A 20,906-nucleotide genomic window follows, 5' to 3' on the forward strand; every position below is an offset into this window, starting at 1 on the left:
TGATATAATTATAATAGTTTTATTAATCATCTACAAACATATAGAAGACCAGCTTCCATGAAATATAAAAATCACTTTCTTATTAGCATGATTAGTATGAGGTACATTCTGATTTCTGAAATTATGACAAACAAACAGCAGAAGGAATTAAAAGATAACATTGTCTTTAATTTAAATTGACATATGTGAGTTTTTTTAAACTAAAAGAAGATTAACTGCAATAAATAGCTGTTAGACATCCAGATGGTTTAAAAATTCAACTTAGAATTACAGATTAAAATCAGACAACAAAACACTTTTAAGAGTACAATGTAAATCACAAAAAAACTTATAACTAATATTGATTGTATTGATTTTTAGTGAAAACTACCACTGGTTTGAAGCATTTGGTAAATAAAGATTTATACTAATATTTGCCAAATGTACACTAGCATTTAATGGTCATCTTCAATCAATTGTACAGTTGTTCAAATTTAAGGGGGAAAAAAGGTTTGCTGATTTCTTTTCCTTGTAATATATTTTCACAATTTTTCAACATTTTAGTGGAAATGTTCATGTTCTATTATATCAAATAAAGTCTTAACTACAAAAGTGAAATTTGTAACTTTTGGCATATTTCCCTTTCTTAAACATGTTCAGTATTTTCCAAATATTGTTTTCATCTTTCTCATGTTTTACTCACCTCCTAAATTGGATAGTAGAAATTATACCTTATATATGATATCACAAAGGTATAATAAATAAACTCATCATAGATACCAGGATTAAAATTTTATATTTACACCAGAAGCGCGTTGAGTCTACTAAAATGAATATATTTCGTTTATAAATCATATAATATCACAAAAGTATAATAATTAAAGATATTTTGTTCATAAATCATTTAAACTCAAATGAATTATTATAATTAGCAACTAACGATTCCATAAAACATTTCAAACAAAACAATTATAAAGTGTATATTATTACAATAGATATCTATAAATGCAAACCATTAATGACAAAAATGTATTGGGTTTGGTTTTTGTAAATATACGAAGAAAAAATATTAAATCAAAGTATTAATAAACAACACTACAATCTACATAACATAATTAAAAGTTTAAAAAAAAAAATTGAAATAGTAACCATTTCAATTCTTTAAAAATCAGTCTTTTTTTTCTTTTTAATTTTGACTAATAATTTTCAGGCCATACCCACAGACTTTTCATTTTCCGTGCTTTGTAAATTAGTGAGTTCCTTTTTACGAAATTCAACCCATGAGTTGGTTAATTTTGACTTTTGATTTTACCGCTCAATCAACAAAATTTTCATTTCCTTTGTTTTTAAAATTCTTTCACTTTTTTTAAGAATCCATTGGGGAAATATTTTTCAAATTCCATCTTTCATGGATGACTTCAGTAGTAGGTGATTCATGATTTACATGATCAAACATTATTTTATAAGTCTACATGATTTCAAGTGAATTAATTTAGGTTTCCAGTCATTCAAAGTAAAATTAATATTGCAGATAATTGGAAGACACAAACAATTTAGAAGGGCACTAGCTAGGAGATATATAAAAAATCTAAAGTATTATTTTTGTTCAATCATTAAAAGAAAGTGAAATAATAATTTTCTTTAGGCAAACAGTACGGTTCAATTTTTTCAAATTAAGCTAAGAAACATTCAGGATGAAATATTCACTCACAAGTGAATAATTAGACCTCAACTGTATTCATCTGAACTTCAATTTAACCCCTTAGCTAAAGGTGAATAATGCATGACTTGTGCATTTAAAGGAAAAAAAATGTTAACATTTAATTAAACAAAAGGTATATCATTTGATTTATTGATTTGATTCACAAAAAAATTATTCTTAAACAGGTAAAAACGTTGAGTAACATATATTTTTAATCAATAATATGAAATTAAACAGACCCAAGAAAATCCAAATGCAGGATTTAGCTTTTTATTTACATATGGTCAAATAATAATATTGAAAAACACAAATATTCAAAATGGTGTGTAGTATTCAGTTAATAAAGTTAAAAATGGGCTAAAAATTAGTGTAAAACATATTGATTCTAAAAAATAACTTGCATATACATGTATATTGCCTTATCGAAAAAAAAAACAACATTTCTGTTGAAATATGTCTGACAAACATATATACAAAATGGAGACACACTTATTTATTTGTATTTATTTATGTGATATCCATAAAATATAATTTTTCCCAATCCATGGAAAGTATTACCAAAATAAATAAATAAATAAAACATTCACACTATACATAATGTACAGATTCCATAGAAAAGGAAATTAACCATTTCTAAATGCATAAATACTTGTTCAATTTGTGCCAGTAAATTACAAATTTGTATGGGATACTTTTTTCAAATTTGATCATACATTGTACCTGGCTTATACTAAAAGGTCTCATTTGGTTATAAAATACTATTCAAAACCTAAAAAGACTGAATAACAATATGGCATCAAAAGATATACAAATAGTATACAAGTTGAAGGGCCGTGTGAGCCAACATCATCAGCAACATAATTCCCTCTTTTATAGATATGAGAATACAAAGCCCTGAGATACAATAGTATATAAGAAAAGTAGGATAATCATACAACACCACCTTATTTTACATAGCAGTAGCTTAGGGTTATTCCATTTCAATGGATGGGGTGGGTAGGAAGACACTTTCAAACTCCTTTCAACAACATACATACTTTCTTCATGCATGTAATTTTGCAAACATCAAATACACATGTACATGCAATCACATTGACACCCAACCTGTGTCCATGAATAAAACTTCCCTTTTTCCTTTTTATTCTCCCACATTCATGACATTAATTTTCATGGAAAAGACCTCGAGTCAAGTGTTTTACAAGTGTGTCCACAATAAGCGGAGACATTTGTCTCTTTAATCTAACATTGCATAATTGAATCTTCAGAAAAAGTTGATCCAGTTCGTGCAACACATTATAATTGACAACATGCGTCCATATTACTTGGAGATTGTGAGTGAATTTTTGCTTCAAATGTTTTGCTCAATGTGAACAGGCAGTTGATTGCTTGTTGAAAGTTACGAATCAACTTTTTAACTTTAAAGAAAAGTTGTCTCCCCTAGTGAATATTCAGTTAGTCCATAAAATATAGAAAAAAAATTCAAAAAATATAATTCAAGAAATCAAATGTCATTTTCACACTCAAATAATGATTTAAAATTGTACTTGCAAAACAAATTTCGGACATGGAAGCTAAAAACCAAAGCCCTCCATTAAAATTTAAAAGTTGGTTCATAAATGTGATGAATGTAAAACAATTGAACATCTTCAATACAATTACATAAATTTAGCATTGGGTCCTGCCTGGTACTGATAATACCAGTATTTCAGTCTCATATATCCATAGTGTAGATCAGATTTTAATTTAGTACATGCATTTGATCCAACCAGGTTACAATACAGGTACAATCCTAGGATAATCAGCAGTATACAACACACAACTAGTAACGCCCATAATACAGTCTTGGCAAACTTCTCCTCTGAAATAGAAAAGTATAATACATAACTATTTAAGGGGGCTCGCGGGTCTAAATGAAATTTTTTATTTAATATAGGATTTCCCTATATTTTTCTATAAATGAACTTTATCTTATCCTTAATAAAAAAATAAAATAAAAAAATGGGGTCACCGTTCATTTACGCTCACAATCTGCCTTCGAAAGAAGCATACATTTTTGTTAATGTCCTTTTTTTCTATTGAACTAATAGGAGAAATAGCGGTAATATCGAAATAAAAAAAGAACTTAATTACAGAAATCGCTTAAATTTTATAATTATTTAGTGTATGTACAGCTTATTCGAAAACAACAATAAAAAATATAGGTCACCGATGAGTTAAAAAAGATATTTCAATTTTAATGCCAAAAAATGGCATTTTTGCACCAAAGGGAGATAATTTAGAGCTTTTTCAATTAAATCGACATTTTAAAAGTCACCTGGGGTCAACACGAATTAATTTTTTGGAATGATTTTTGTACCATATGATAAAGTAACAACTACTAAAGGTAATTAATAAAATTTATAATGTAAAATAAAAGTTTATTTTTTTTCTAAAAATCTTATACCCGCAAGCCTCCTTAAGGTTGACAAAATAGCAAATCGCAAAACATATACATAGACAGAGTTTTCGAAAATAATTTGAGCATGCAACATTTTTTCGATTTTGTTTTTAATCTTTTTAGACTTTGTTTCTTAAGGTAATGAAGGTAATTAATTGACTAGGAATTAAAAATGTAATGAATTTGACCTGAAAAAATGATTACATAGTAATTCTGATATGGATTCTGTGGACTGCCCATAACATGAACACTGTACTTTGATAAGACAAGAAATATTTACACCTGTATGCATATTTAAATGTCATTAATTAAATCACAAAAGTTCCCTAAAATTTTGCATCACTTACTTTCAAAAGTGCATGTATGATTTAAAAAGAGGTTTGGTTGACTACTGCTGTCACTTCGTATAATAAAATTTGTTTAAACTAATAACCTGACTTCTAAAGAGTTTATAAGCAAAGATAGACAAACAATATAATGTCAAGATAGCCTGATCGGCATAACAAACCTCCCCTTTGCCTACTGTGAATTCATTCATTTTCGTGGGTACCAATTTTCATAGATTGAAGAAAACTTGCATTTTCGTGGATAACTAATTCTGTTGTTTTGTTAAAGTCTGCATATATTCCTTTAGAAAATTTGCAATTCATTGAACATTTAAATTCATGGCTCCCCTGTTCCAACGAAATCCATGTAAATTGATATCCAACAAATATAAAAGAATCCATAGTATCTCGAAAGTAATGTGTGAAGGTAAAACCTGGGTACATGACAAAACATGGGTACATGACAAAACATGGGTACATGACAAAACATGGGTACATGACAAAACATAACATACATACCATGCTGTATTTGTATATTGCTTTGAAGCTGTGATTCATCAAAGTGCACTTTCTTTTCTTTTTCACCTGGAAATAAACAAATTCATTGTATCAAGGAAATTTGAAATCTATAAACATAAATACTTTACTTTGATGCATAAAACCTGTTTTTCTTGTATGATATAACAAAAAAATATTAAATTCTTAGGCTCTACTGAATGCCAAATTAAATATTAAGTTGAAGAGCAATAGTGACCAAAATTTGGAACGTTTTGCCAAATACAGCTAATTTCGTCCTTTCCTGGGATAGGAAATCATCAGTTTTTTCTACAATTTAAAGTTTTGTAAACAAAATATACAAACTTTGTCACATTTTAAAATTAAATCCATTGTTTTTTTACACTTTTATTGATTTGAAAAGTCAGACCATAGATTTCATCATAAATATCAACATATACTTACTAATTTTACGTTTTCTGAGAATAGAAACTGGTTCCTTCTGTTCCCCATCTTCTGTCTGTGCTGATCCCTCAGCATCATCAATATCATCTGGTTTGTCAGCAAACTTCTTTAATGATTCTGTTATTAGAAAGATTAGAAAACCAACAATTACAAAATCAAATTCAACAGTACACACAAATAAATATTAATACATGATGTATCTAGTATCAAATAAGAAGATTAATCGCCTTATTTTTTACAGTAACACATTTTTTTCGTATCAAGTCAGCACTACAAAAAGTATGGAAAAGACCAATCACATTGGAAAAATCCTTATTGAAAAAATTACTGTTCCAAAATAAACAAAAAGCATTTAAAACAAATTTCAAAACTTAAATCATATTTAACAAGAATGTGTCCACAGTACACGGATGCCCCACTCACACTATCATTTTCTATGTTTAAAGGACTGTGAAATTGGAATAAATTCTCTAATTTGGCATTAAAATTAGAATGATCTTATCAAAGGGAACATGTATACTAAGTTTCAAGTTGATTGGACTTCTACTTTATCAAAAACTACCTTGACCAAAAACTTTAACCTGAAATTTGCACTATCATTTTCTATGTTCAGTGAACCGTAAAATTGGGGTCAAAACTCTAATTTGGCATTTAAATTAGAAAGATCATATCATAGGGCACATGTATACTAAGTTTCAAGTTGATTGGACTTAAACTTCATCAAAAACTACCTTGACCAAAAACTTTAACCTGAAGCCAAAAACTTTAACCTGAAATTTGCACTATCATTTTCTATGTTCAGTGAACCGTAAAATTGGGGTCAAAACTCTAATTTGGCATTTAAATTAGAAAGATCATATCATAGGGCACATGTATACTAAGTTTCAAGTTGATTGGACTTCAACTTCATCAAAAACTACTTTGACCAAAAACTTTAACCTGAAGCCAAAAACTTTAACCTGAAATTTGCACTATCATTTTCTATGTTCAGTGAACCGTAAAATTGGGGTCAAAACTCTAATTTGGCATTTAAATTAGAAAGATCATATCATAGGGCACATGTATACTAAGTTTCAAGTTGATTGGACTTCAACTTCATCAAAAACTACCTTGACCAAAAACTTTAACCTGAAGCCAAAAACTTTAACCTGAAATTTGCACTATCATTTTCTATCAGTGAACCGTAAAATTGGGGTAAAATCTCTAATTTGGCATTAAAATTAGAAAGATCATATCATAGGGAACATGTGTACCAAGTTTGAAGTCGATTGGACTTCAACTTCATCAAAAACTACCTCGACCAAAAACTTTAACCTGAAGCGGGACAGACGGACGAACGGACAAACGAACGGACGAACGAACGGACGAACGAACAGACGAACGGACGCACAGACCAGAAAACATAATGCCCCTCTACTATCGTAGGTGGGGCATAATTAATAGCATATGTTATGAGCTTCATTACAGAAATTAAAAAAAAAAAAGACCAAAAGAGCATGGAATATTAATAAACAGTGTCTCTTATCTTAAATGTATATAATATTGCTGATAAAAAAAGTGATTTCTCAAACTACTTCAAATTGATATTGGTATCAGCATTTTATACAGAATTTTCAATAATGCAATGAATATCTTCTAATATGATTTTATCAATTATATTCTTGATTTATAATAGTTTTAAGCAAGTGGTCAAATTGGTTCAGCTTTTTGGGTATAAACATTGTCTCATTATTGAAGACCATATAAATTGAAACCTTAAATCAGTGTTTTCCCCAGAAATTTTGGAAAGCATTACATTTGGCGTAAAAAAAAAAATCTATTTTTTTCAATGTAATTTGTCGCGTCGTGGCAATGTTCTATTTCCTTTATGTTAAATAGGTTATTGTTTATTACAAAATGTATTATATTGTTTGTATGCTATAGGCCCTTATTTGATGAATAAAATATTCTATTCCACCCCATTCTTTGTGTCTATATTGTTGAATTCATAACTGATTATACAATTAACCTATAACCTGTACTGCGATGCTAAAACGGCCTGCGGAGAACACTGCTTAAATAACAGCAAAGACCAATCACCAGTTATGTGCCAACCAACTTTTCAGTTCAATTCAAATTTGACAGAGGCTTCTTGTATTCAAACAGTGTTCATTATTGAAATAAATATTGCATAGGTTTGTATTAGCAATAAAATTGAGAATGGAAATGGGGAATGTGTCAAAGCGACAACAACCCAACCATAGTTGAATCAGTATGATTCAGGTACCTTCGTATTGTTCAGCTCCAACCTTGGCATAGACAGTTGCAAAGAAGTCTAGACTTTCTACAGTAACAGGATCCTTGTCACCCAACACTTGTTGTCGTAACTTTGTAGCCTGCAAATAATACATTTAAAACAAGAATGTGTCCTCAGTACACGAATGCCCCACTCGCACTATCATTTTCTATGTTCAGTGGACCGTGAAATTGGGGTAAAATCTCTAATTTGGCATTAAAATTAGAAAGATCATATCATAGGGAACATGTGTACCAAGTTTGAAGTCGATTGGACTTCAACTTCATCAAAAACTACCTCGACCAAAAACTTTAACCTGAAGCGGGACAGACGGACGAACGAACGGACGAACGAACGAACGGACGGACGGACGGACGGACGGACGAACGAACGGACGCACAGACCAGAAAACATAATGCCCCTCTACTATCGTAGGTGGGGCATAAAAATATAATCTGATTCTCATGCAAAACTTTGACATCTGAAAAAGTGAACATGCTTAAATTGACATCATTTGGACATCTGAATAATTCCTAGTAATTTATAAGTCCTATTATTATACTGAAAATATGTACCAAATCATCTCTATTCAGAACTTAATGAGAGCAACAACCTTACCAATACCTAATCCCTATTTTCATGACATTATATATTATGTAGCTTTATACTTGAGACTGATTACAAATTTGTTTGAAACAAAAGATCTCTTAATAAAACATTTTTTTTAAAAGCAAAATCAAAGTAATACAAACCTTTCCTGCATACTCTAAAGCTAGCTGTGGTCTGAAATAGAAGTAAAGTAAATATTTTTTAAAAGAATAATAAAGAAACAGTGGGAAGAAAATACAGCTGATCATTGAAGTGTGTACTAAAGTATAAAAGTTGTTATGTCTGAAGGGTGAATTAGGAATTCTTTAGATTTAAAGCTATCATACATATAAAAACAAATTGGTTAAGATTGACTGATATTTTGGTGTTTAAGCCATTTCTCTCTTCCTTTTATCATCTTTTTACATACATGTATATATATTTTCATGGTGATTGTTCATTATGCCAATATAGTTATAGAATATTCAACTGTATATATTAATTATCAATTTTTGTTGGGGTTCATATTGCACAGTCTGTGTTTTGAAAATAATTATTTGTCTTGAAATTAGGGATGTCAAAAGATCTGAAATTTAATACTCATTCATGATACTCGAGTACTCATGAGTACACAGATGAATCTTAAACGTCTATCCAAAAGTTTAGATTTTAAGGTGGGATGCAGTGTTTTTGTTATAACCTTTCATAAACATATTAACAAAAGACAAAGGTACTACATGTACAAACATAGTTTGATCCTCTGTTTTTTGTGTCAATTAAACAATGAATTACCGACCGCTGTTTCTACAAATAACCTATCATAATAGCAATTATTGTTTATGTACGTGTTCATGAACCAAATTCCAATAAAATAAAAAATATTTGCATAGAAAGTCCAACAAAGTAGACAATATATGAAATTCAATATGACTTGTCCATTAATTTGCAACAACAATGTTGGGTTTCAAATTACTTGTGCTTTTTCGTGTTGTCAGGTTTTTTTTTCAACTTTTGGGATTGAATATCGCTCTCGTACTTTGGCCTACTTTTAAATTGTAAACTAAACAATTATAGTTAAGTTTCAAATACAGAGTAATTAAATCAATTTCAATGTACATCTCATACCAATCATGTTTACGTAGAAGTCTTGATTAACAAACAAAGGTAAATTTTTACGGTTTGTGATGAGTTAATGTCTAATTCATGAAAGTGTTGATCTTTGTACAAACACCTTATTCATTAAATAAAATAGTAAAATAAGTAAGCTAACAGTTCCATTCTATCAATTTCATCCTTCCATTGGGACTCTTCAGGATAACTGATGTAGTGTCGCTATAGGCAACGGCGTTAAGGAGGTTTGTGACGTTCCGGCATTGTTCGTTATTAAAAATTCTCTGGATTTAATTTCGATCGGAACGTTGTTATGAAATAACGTTCCATCTCTTTTCTATATGCTTCATCCCGTCTACATTTAAAAATAGGCATTATTTGAAAATACTTTTTACCACAAGTGTCAAGATGGGCACTTATTGGCGAATTTCTGTATTGTGGGTGTTTTATTTGTTCTTTGTGAACTCGCACCCGTTCACAGAGGCTATTTCCGGTCTGTCCAATATAATTTTGGTGACAACCAGGACATATGACGCAGTAAATAAGATTTGTTGTCTTACAAGTCATATTGGCGTTCACATGAAATTTTTTGCCATCTTTAAATGATTTCATTTTACCCGTTTCTAAATATTTTATGTCTTGACCGCAAACACCGCATCTTGAATCTCCGCAAGACTTTATTTCAAAGTCACTAACCATCGGTTCGAACCGAAACCGAAATTTCATGTGAACGCCAATATGACTTGTAAGACAACAAATCTTATTTACTGCGTCACATGTCCTGGTTGTCACGAAAATTATATTGGACAGACCGGGAATAGCCTCTGTGAACGGGTGCGAGTTCACAAAGAACAAATAAAACACCCACAATACAGAAATTTGCCAATAAGTGCCCATCTTGACACTTGTGGTAAAAAGCATTTTCAAATAATGCCTAATTTTAAATGTAGACGGGATGAAGCATATAGAAAAGAGATGGAACGTTATTTCATAACAACGTTCCGATCGAAATTAAATCCAGAGAATTTTTAATAACGAACAATACCGGAACGTCACAAACCTCCTTAACGCCGTCGCCTATAGCGACACTACATCAGTTATCCTGAAGAGTCCCAATGGAAGGATGAAATCGATAGAATGGAACTGTTAACTTACTTATTTTACTATTTTATTTAATGAATATATATATATCTGCAAATGTGAAAATTATTTTTTACGCCTATATATATATATAGATTCCACCACTGCATCGAGTGTAATACGATATTTATCCACTCGAGACAGTTAAATTTTCAATTTTAAAGTCCGAGCCGCCTCGGCGAGGACTTTAAAATTGATAATTTAACTGTCGAGAGTGGATAAATATCGTATTACACGAGATTTGGTGGTGGAATCTGTTTCTCTAATGATTTTCTAACATTATGCAGGCAAACTTATTCCTTCTTTTCGAATGATCTGCAAAAAGATGTGTTCTTTCTATGTGACGTCGTCAGGCATGGTCGCCTTTTTTCATGTCGTCACAATAGGAAATTCAGAGGACAGCAAGAAAATTCGACGTCACAATCGGATTTTAACCAATGAAGTACTGAGATCAAACGAACCACACGTTGATTAAATTTTTTTATACAATGGGTGCAGAAAGGGATAAATTGACGAAGAATTAGAGAAATATATATATATGTTGTTAATTAATTTTATTTAGTATTATGAAGGGGATATTTCATCAGAACTTAAGTTAGTGGAAATGTGAAGAGAAATCTCAAGATGTATAACAGGCAAACAAGTATCTGAGTACTAAAACAGAACTGAATGCTCGGCCTTCCTATCAAATACCTGAGTACTCAAGTATTCGTTGTCATCCCTACTTTAAATTGTTTTTTTGTTTACTGCAATGGCATTGTCAGTTTGTTATCTACCAGTGTCCCTTTTGTATCTATAGCCTCTCTTTTTCAATAAATGCTTACATTTTTTAAACTGAACAAACTTTGCAAGAAAGTCTAATATAAGATAACTATGTCACACTTACTGTTCCCTGTCTAAACAGAGTCTAGCCAAATGTTCATATTCTGATGCTCTCACTGTGTCTGTTGTCATGTTTGGTTGTAAGGTGCCTCCTTTCAACTGTGCTTCCTCTATAACATTGTTCTCAGAAATTAACAATTAAATTTTCTCCATTTATATGGTATATGTTGCTCTTAAAAATTTGTATTCAATAATCATGATAATGTGTTCTACAATTCTTTTTATGTTAAATAATTTTGTATATTTTTTTTTTCATTTTGTATTGAACATTATGTACATATATACATGTCTACATATCAATGTAAGAGCAATCTGACGACAAAAAACAAACAAACAAGGGACATACAGAATACAATTAACATGTAAAAGTCTTTACAAATGTTTATACCATATGGCTACTCAAAATTACAATGGGTCTAGAAAAGTTGTGATTAAAATCGTTAAATCTAAATACATACATACATGTATATTTTTAAAAAGTAGGAATTATGTATCATACTCACCAAGTTTATGTTGTATATCAGTGGTGTCTATCAAAGCACTTTCATAATATACTTTTTCTGCCTGAATGAAATGAACAGCTTTATCATCTGAATATGTGTTAAGAAATTTGTATGTAGTTGTGTTGATAATTTAGAATGTAGCTATATATATAGTTCTTCGTTAAATTGAAAAAGCATTATCATCAAGAACATAAAACTGTGTACAGGCAGATGAACAAAAGATTCACAAGCTACACAGATCTAAATACATTTGTACATGTCATAAGGTTGTCTATCATAGTTTTGCATTTTGAAGGGAAAACATTGCCTGTCAGTGCATATTATGTACATTTTTGTATTCAATAAAAGTACCTGTGAACTCTTGCTCAACCACTGAAAGCAAAAATTCATAAAAAGGGTAGTGTAATGTGAAGTCACCCATAACAACCACATTTACTAAGAAAATATTTAACCATTTTTTTTTTATTTTGAGACCTTGACCTACTTTGAACTACTGCACTGTGCATTCAGTGCCATTCACATGCAAGCTTTGAATGAAGACAGTCTAGATGCAAAATTCAAGTTCAGTTATGACAGTGTACCAACAAGTGTTTAGAACCATATGGTTGCTATGACTTTCTTAACAAACCATACTTAGAACTTTAACAACTTTTCTTTAAATTCTTATAGATCCTTTATATCTCAATATGGAAGGATACATTCTTCTTTGTGATAAAATATATCAGCAATCTGAAATAATAAAGATAATGTTAGTCAAATTATTCTGAAAATATTGTGGTAAAAATTTATTACAACATAAACTCTTCTCATGTTTGTAAAATATACTGGTTTATTTCATTGACTTTCAGTTTTTTTTTGTCTGGTACATGTACTAATATATATATTTACAAGAAACCTTTTTCATTAAGTCATTACATCTTTATTATCTTATTCGATTTGTTATACATGTATGTTATCTAATTTAAAATAGAAACCCTTTCCCAATTTCTGTTTATTTTTTGCCATTTTTTCCCTTCAATTTATTGTCCAATTCCACAGTGTCAATTCTATCAGAACAAAGATTAAAAGATTCATAGAAAAACTGATTCAAAGTGAAGCAAACTACAGTCACAAGAAAATTTCTAACTTCTTTTTGTTAATTATAATAAGATATTGTACATTTTGTATGTAAAAAGTTATTTCATTATAAAGTCTGGCGACTTGCATGACTCATGTCTTTTCTTTTCAAAGATTTTAGATACCTTTAGTACCTTTTGCAAAATTTCAAGTCAGGTTAACAAAAACTAATTCTGGGAAAACGTTAAAATTCGCTCTCAATAAGAAATGGTGGAAAAACTTGTAAAACACATAAATACTTACATTTCTCAGACATTGTGGAAGTAATGGAAACCTTGTATCTGGCTTTAAACCAGTTAAACATGCCAAGTAACATTTCAGTGCTCTATTTCTCTTTCCATTTTTTTCAAAGTTCAGACCTTTCTCAAACATTTTGTTTCTTGAGTCACTGTCCATATCAGCACAATCTCCAAGACCTATTCCTTCATCTATAAATAGAAAAACATATTTATTACAAGACATCACAATGTATTATGTACATTAACATTTTTCTTGCTTACGACTACCCTAATGGAGCAGGACTGCCTACCCTTTAGTAGCACCAGCAATATTTGGTGAAGTTTGTACAGCTCAGTCCTTAGTGTCTTGAGTAGTGTTTGTTAACACCTGTTAGTCTTTTGGATGTTTTTTCTTTTAAAAACATGGTGATTTAAAATAAACTTTTGAATCTTAAAGTTACATTTTGATTAAATTCAAGCGCAAACCCTATTGAAAGATTTTAATATAATTTTTTTTTTGAATAAATTTGTTGTGACCGTAAGTAACCAAAGGGGGGGGGTTATACATTTGTTATCCTTTGATCATAAAACTTACCATCTTCATCTGATTCTTCAGCATGATCTGGTGAATTATTTGACACATTCTCTTCTCTGGCAGTTTCCTGGTTGGTATTTGGCACTGTTGTGTCTTTTGATTGCATAGGACTGTTTTCCTGTTCAGAGGTAGAGGTATCACTTTTATCACATTCTGACCTGACACTTTTCTTGGAACCTTTATCTGATTTTTTAGAAGACTGCTTTGATTTTTTAGCTGCAGGTTTATCCTGATTTACTGTTTCAATTGTTTCAGATTCTTTTTGCGCTGAATTATTTGCCTGTTGCGTATCTGTAGCATTTGTCTTACCTTCTGACGGTTCTGGCTTTTCTGAACTGCTGTTTGATTCAGCAGTGCTTACTTGACCAGCTGTTTTATTTTCGGAATCTCCATTGTCAGCCATCTTTCTACTCCTGCTCTATCAGCTTTGAAGCATAGACATCGGTAAAATCCTAAAGTATAAATTGAACAATATTAAACATCCTGTTCCTTTGCTTTTGATTTTGTTTCATACATTTATGTATGTGTGTACTTGATACAAGAAATCTTTTCTTTCCCACAAGATTAATTGTAAATTTGTGCTTGTTACATATTCATGTACATGTATAGTATAAATGTATATTTCCATTAAAAGAACTGTTACACTACCATGAATTTTTCATTTTCACCCACCCACAAAACAAAACTCGTAAAACTATAAGCCAAGACCCTGTGGAGTGTAGATGTTCATGTGTTTTTCTTACGATTTGAACATTAAAAATTTGGAAACTTGAGAATTGATTTTACCATGAAATTTAGAATTGTTGTTGGTGTTATAATATACCACAGCCATACAAAATATATCCCAAAACATATATATATATATAATTCAAGAAATCTGAAACAAAGAAAGTGAAGAACAGTGTTGAAAATAAACAACTTTTATTTTGTCTGCATAAATGTAAAGTATGTACATGTTTACATATTTTACTCAACATGCTCATACATTGTACATCATGCATATTTATTTTATCATCTGTGCTAGCCCTAAGATTAAAATCCAGTCCCCTCCTCTCCACACAACCAATGGTGGAGAAGAGGGCACTGTATAGTAATCTTTGGCTATAGCTAACAAGGTTGATATTTCATATACACATCATATTATGATATAAATGTATTCAACTTGATTAATTTCACCCATAAATAAATATGATAAAAACAAAAGAATTTAATCAAGTATGTTAATGTTTAAACTTTAACCAGGTGCTCCGCAGGGCGCAGCTTTATACGACCGCAGAGGTCGAACCCTGAACAGTTGGGGCAAGTATGGACAAAACATTCTAGCGTGATACAGCTCTGAATTTGGATTGTGATCAAATTTTTGACATTACATGGTTTTTTTTTACACAAAACAAATGTCAAGATTTTACAAATTTTACAATTAAAGATTTCTTCTTCAAACTTTTTAAATCTAAAATTAAATAGTTGGCACAGCATAGGTTTCTGACACAGAATGAATGTGGTCTAATGAACTTAAAAGTTTGTTTTTGCCTTTTAGCAATTCACTATGCTGTTGAATATTAATCCTCTCAAAAAAATGTTTGAAGAAATTTTCTTTTTATTTATGAAATCTGAAATGAGAAAAATTTAACCCCCCCCCCCCCCTCTTTTTTCACATCCCCGTTTCCTTTTTTCCAAAACTGATATCAATTCAAATTTCTAATGGAGTTTGCAACAATAACTACTCTTTTAAATACATCATAAAATATTAAAATGTAAAATAAAGTGCTTGTTATCACTGAATGGTAAAGATTGGTTGGTAGTAAAAGTGAATATACATTGTTTATTGTATAAAACAATAAAAAAAACTTCATCAGCAACATTTTATATTGGCAAATTTCTAATGAAGTTATTTACATAAAGTAATGGGCAAATAAAAATAGAAAATGACATCATAGTCATGTCTGGCAAATGTCCAACATACATTATCTAAAAACATTTTAGATAAGCTAAGGAAATAAGATGTAAAAAAACTGCTTGTTATCACTGAATGGTAAAGATTATTTTAATTTATCAGTTGGTAGTAAAAAGTGAATATACATTGTATATTGTATATAACAAAGATTTAAGTTGATTCTGGACAAAGAAAGATAACTCCAATTAAAAAAAAATCTTGCTATTGCACAATATTTTGCAATTAGATATTTCTTGCTTACTATTCTGGACAAAGAAAGATAACTCTAATTAAAAAAAAATTTGCTATTTCACAATATTGTGCAATTAGATATTTCTTGCCATTGCGCAATACTGTGCAATTGAAAAGACTTGCTATTACAATACTTAATATAATAATTTTAGATCCTGATTTGGACCAACTTGAAAACTGGGCCCATAATAAAAAATCTAAGTACATTTTTGGATTCAGCATATCAAAGAACCCCAAGATTTCAATTTTTGTTAAAATCAGACTAAGTTTAATTTTGGACCCTTTGGACTTTAGTGTAGACCAATTTGAAAACAGTACCAAAAATGAAGAATCTACATACACAGTTAGATTTGGTATATCAAAGAACCCCATTTATTCAATTTTTGATGAAATCAAACAAAGTTTAATTTTGGACCCCGATTTGGACCAACTTGAAAACTGGGCCAATAATCAAGAATCTAAGTACATTTTTAGATTCAGCATATCAAAGAACCTAACTGATTGATTTTTTGTCAAAATCAAACTAAGTTTAATTTTGGACCCTTTGGACCTTAATGTAGACCAATTTGAAAACAGACCAAAAGTTAAGAATCTACATACACAGTCATGACAGTTAGATTCGGCATATCAAAGAACCCCAATTATTCAATTTTGATGAAATCAAACAAAGTTTAATTTTGGACCCTTTGGGCCCCTTATTCTGTTGGGACCAAAACTCCCAAAATCAAACCCAACCTTCCTTTTATGGTCATAAACCTTGTGTTTAAATTTCATAGATTTCTATTTACTTATACTAACGTTATGGTGCGAAAACCAAGAAAAATGCTTATTTGGGTCCCTTTTTGGCCCCTAATTCCTTAACTGTTGGGACCAAAACTCCCAAAATCAATACCAACCTTCCTTTTGTAGTCATTAACATTGTGTTTAAATTTCATTGATTTCTATTTACTTAAACTAATGTTATTGTGCGAAAACCAAGAAAAATGCTTATTTGGGTCCCTTTTTGGCCCCTAATTCCTTAACTGTTGGGACCAAAACTCCCAAAATCAATACCAACCTTCCTTTTGTAGTCATTAACATTGTGTTTAAATTTCATTGATTTCTATTTACTTAAACTAATGTTATTGTGCGAAAACCAAGAATAATGCTTATTTGGGCCCTTTTTTGGCCCCTAATTCCTAAACTGTTGAGACCAAAACTCCCAAAATCAATCCCAACCGTTCTTTTGTGGTCATAAACCTTGTGTCAAAATTTCATAGATTTCTATTAACTTAAACTAAAGTTATAGTGCGAAAACCAAGAAAATGCTTATTTGGGCCCTTTTCGGCCCCTAATTCCTAAAATGTTGGGACCAAAACTCCCAAAATCAATACCAACCTTCCTTTTGTGGTCATAAACCTTGTGTTAAAATTTCATAGATTTCCATTCACTTTTACTAAAGTTAGAGTGCGAAAACTAAAAGTATTCGGACGCCGGACGACGACGACGCCGACGCCAACGTGATAGCAATATACGACGAAAATTTTTTCAAAATTTGCGGTCGTATAAAAATCATGATATTTTGTTAGTCTGAACCCTGTTAGATTTTTCACATGATCAGTCAAAACTTAAATAAATGACAAATTAAAAAAGTTTGGACTTTGTGATAAAAGTTTCATGTAAGTGCTGACCTTTGAAAAGGAAAAAAAAGGTCATGAAAATGTTATGAACAACTTCCTGTACTTGAAGTAGTCATCAATTTTATTATTATACATGTTATATAAATCATTTAACATTAGTTCAGTTTATCAAATAACCTTTTCACAATGGTATCATTTTGATAATTAATAACTAAACTTTATTTTGTAATTATATAAAATGGATATTATTGGAAAGTGACAACTATAAGCATTAATTCATAAGTGACCATTGGATTCTAAATTGAAGCTATGTCTTGTGAATACTATAAAGTAAGTATTTATAAATTTAAATAAATTGGAAAGGATGCAATTCATTTTTAGCTTTACAATCAATTTTTTTTTTAAAGATTTGGTAATTCATTAAATCTATAAATTAATACAAGCAATTTTGCTAGTCAATGCAATGAGCAGTGGTAATTGAATGCTGCAATGTTGAGTGAAAATAGAAAACTTTAGCTTTTCAAGATTTTTAAAAATATGTATATCTGTACATGAAACATGTGAAAGGCTTAAAGGGAAATATCATTGTATTTTGTTATTCAAAGGGAAATCAAAATAAATGAATATTTTTTTATTACATTGCCATTGGTTGTAATGAAATAAATCAATATCATACTAAATTGTCTATTATTTTGCAGATAAGACTTATTTGATTTAAGATAAATCTTTAAAAAAAACCCAAGAAAATTAACTGACAATTAAAGGATATGTTCCTCTTACATTGTAGCACCTATTTGCATTATGAATACATATGAAATAACTTACAGCATTAAAAAATATGGAACCTTTTCTTAAATGCTGATAACATTTTCAATTTCGGCAAGAAATTTACATGTACATGTATAATATACATTTTTGTATGGTATTGGTAATCAGGATTCAGGACTAAGAATTCATTAACTTCGTTAAAGGTTCAAGCAAGAAGCTAATAAATTTATGAAGAAGAAGTCCTTCTTAATAACCTGATAACAGTAAGAAATTTAAATGCATTTTTTACCAGTGAATTCTAAATCATTTAGGTTTATTTTTACCCTTTGACTAAAATGACTGTGTTTATACGACATAATTTACATGAATTAAAGTACACAAATTTAAACAATCAAGCTTTAAGATATGTACAGAGACAATTAATTGAGGATTTCTGAAAATTGATAGGTACACTTGGTGCAAACAAACATGTGCATGTGAAAAAAAATTAAAGGTACATGTATATCATTTTTGTATATTATATGCCAATAGCTTGATACAGATACACGTTTATACTGCACTCGTTCTATAAGAGCAGTCAAAATGCGTTGACCGTATATTTCTATGTCATATACAGTCACTGACATGATATCACTTTTCCTCATGAATATTTAAATAGAAATTGCCGAAATTATAATTAATTATTCATATGGCCTATTCAACCTGTTCTTGTTTTCAATGTATACGACAAATTAAACTTATTTCTATTGCAATTTATATAAAAAAAAAACATATTTCACTTGTTAATATTTTTGGTTTGCAAACTATAAATCATTATATTTCATTCTTATTGTTGATAACATTTCTAACATATTTGTTCACCATCAATTGCAAATTTCAACAGGTAATGTACATTTCATTGTGTTGCTTATTTCTCCGCATGCATGATATGAGGCCTTCTTTTAGGAAATTGAAAGGGGTAGATACAAAAATATAAAAAGAGAAGAACGCTTATGTCAACTTTGTACATGTTGTCTAAATAAAATAGATGACGAAGAACATTTTTTATTTACATGTACAAAAAATAAAGATTTGAGATTTGAATTTTTGCAGAAAGTTAGAAATATCTATTCCAATATAGATCATGATAGATAATATGGATAATTTGGATAAATTGGTTTTATGTCTTTCATGTCCGTCAATTATGCAGTATGCTGCTCCATTTGTTAAAAAGTCATGGTTACTGAGGAGGGTGGACTCAACAATTGCATGATAGATATAGGAAGATGTGGTGTGAGTGCCAATGAGACAACTCTCCATACAAATAACAATTTAAAAAGTAAACCATTATAGGTTAAAGTACGGCCTTCAACACAGAGCCTTGGCTCACACCGAACAACAAGCTATAAAGGGCCCCAAAATTACTAGTGTAAAACCATTCAAACGGGAAAACCAACGGTCTAATCTATATAAACAAAACGAGAAACGAGAAACACGTATATATATATTACATAAACAAACGACAACTACTGTACATCAGATTCCTGACTTAGGACAGATACATATATGTATGTAATGTTTTGTTCTTTTGTTGTTTATTTTGTATGATGTATTGTAAAATTATTATGTTGATTTATGTATGCCTTCAACCCATATGAGTAAAAATGTGCATTTATTCGATAAACTTATATATAAAAGGGGGAAGTTTCCCAATAATTAAATCAAATGAAAAAATTAACACATTAAACAACAATTGAAACTGTTTTTTTTTTAATATTGCAGTATAAAGACAATAATAGTGTATTGACTTGACATATCAACGATATGAGGATTCGGCCCGAAACGGGGAAAAAGCTCGGCAGAGCCTCGCATTTCTCTGTTTCAACGCTACATCCTTATATCGTTGATATGTCAAGTCAATGCACTATTATTGTCTATATAAAAATTCAAAAACAATTTTTGCTTGAGAAAAATAAAAAAGTTAACTTGCACTTTTTTTTTGTTCCTGCTGAAGAGGTACATGTACAGTGTAAAATAAAAATTCATTTACAGGGGCAGTTCCAGTCATATTTAAAACGGGGTTCCAAACCCAAGATAAAAAGGGGGGTGTCCAACTCTTTCTTCCAATTCAAATGCATTCATTGTCCCCCCAAAAAAAGGGGGGGGGTTCCCCTGGATCCGCCACTGATAAGGTATATATGGCCAACTTACATTGTAGTTACTAAGTTATATACATACAAATGTATGTATACAAGTGTAATTTAAATCACATACTGTCTAGCTGTGTGCAGTTTATCTAGTGCCCATATCAATCAGTACAGTATATTTTGTAGATTTGAACTCTAGTTATCTAGATCTTTTTACACATGTTAAATACATGTACATGTAGTATCAAGGAAATATTAGATATTTTAGATTAAAAGTTAACTTTTCTTTTACAACATTAACCCATGACACATTAACATGTTCCTGTATTGTTTAAAATCACAGTTTATGGCCAAAGGAGGTAAAGATCCATCTAAAT

At 30.3% G+C, this 20,906-nt stretch overlaps 2 protein-coding genes across 3 annotated transcripts in view; one reads left to right on the forward strand and one right to left on the reverse strand.

Moving 5' to 3' along the window:
• LOC139516114 (titin homolog) overlaps positions 1-20,906 on the reverse strand; it is a 22,376-nt gene continuing 1,470 nt past the window's right edge. Inside the window, exons 2-11 of the mRNA XM_071305970.1 lie at positions 13,832-14,283; positions 13,262-13,446; positions 12,601-12,631; positions 11,903-11,989; positions 11,404-11,509; positions 8,432-8,462; positions 7,671-7,779; positions 5,405-5,521; positions 4,964-5,029; positions 1-3,539 (exon numbers count right to left, since the gene is read on the reverse strand). Coding sequence (XP_071162071.1) covers positions 3,337-3,539; positions 4,964-5,029; positions 5,405-5,521; positions 7,671-7,779; positions 8,432-8,462; positions 11,404-11,509; positions 11,903-11,989; positions 12,601-12,631; positions 13,262-13,446; positions 13,832-14,234 — 1,338 coding nt within the window. The 5' untranslated portion in view covers positions 14,235-14,283 and the 3' untranslated portion in view covers positions 1-3,336. The remainder of the gene's footprint in view (positions 3,540-4,963; positions 5,030-5,404; positions 5,522-7,670; positions 7,780-8,431; positions 8,463-11,403; positions 11,510-11,902; positions 11,990-12,600; positions 12,632-13,261; positions 13,447-13,831; positions 14,284-20,906) is intronic.
• Positions 17,721-20,906, forward strand: part of LOC139516113 (5'-3' exonuclease PLD3-like) — a 16,191-nt gene continuing 13,005 nt past the window's right edge. Inside the window, exons 1-2 of one of the 2 annotated variants that reach the window (XM_071305967.1) lie at positions 17,744-17,965; positions 18,607-18,666. Coding sequence is in view for 1 of the 2 variants with exons in the window: in XM_071305965.1 (XP_071162066.1) it covers positions 17,945-17,965 (21 nt within the window). In the remaining variant the exon portion in view is untranslated. Of the gene's footprint in view, positions 17,966-18,606; positions 18,667-20,906 lie in introns of both variants that reach the window. The other variant, XM_071305965.1, reaches the window with a different exon arrangement.

This window comes from Mytilus edulis, chromosome 3 (assembly GCF_963676685.1).
Source record: "Mytilus edulis chromosome 3, xbMytEdul2.2, whole genome shotgun sequence".
Lineage (NCBI taxonomy): Eukaryota > Metazoa > Mollusca > Bivalvia > Mytilida > Mytilidae > Mytilus > Mytilus edulis.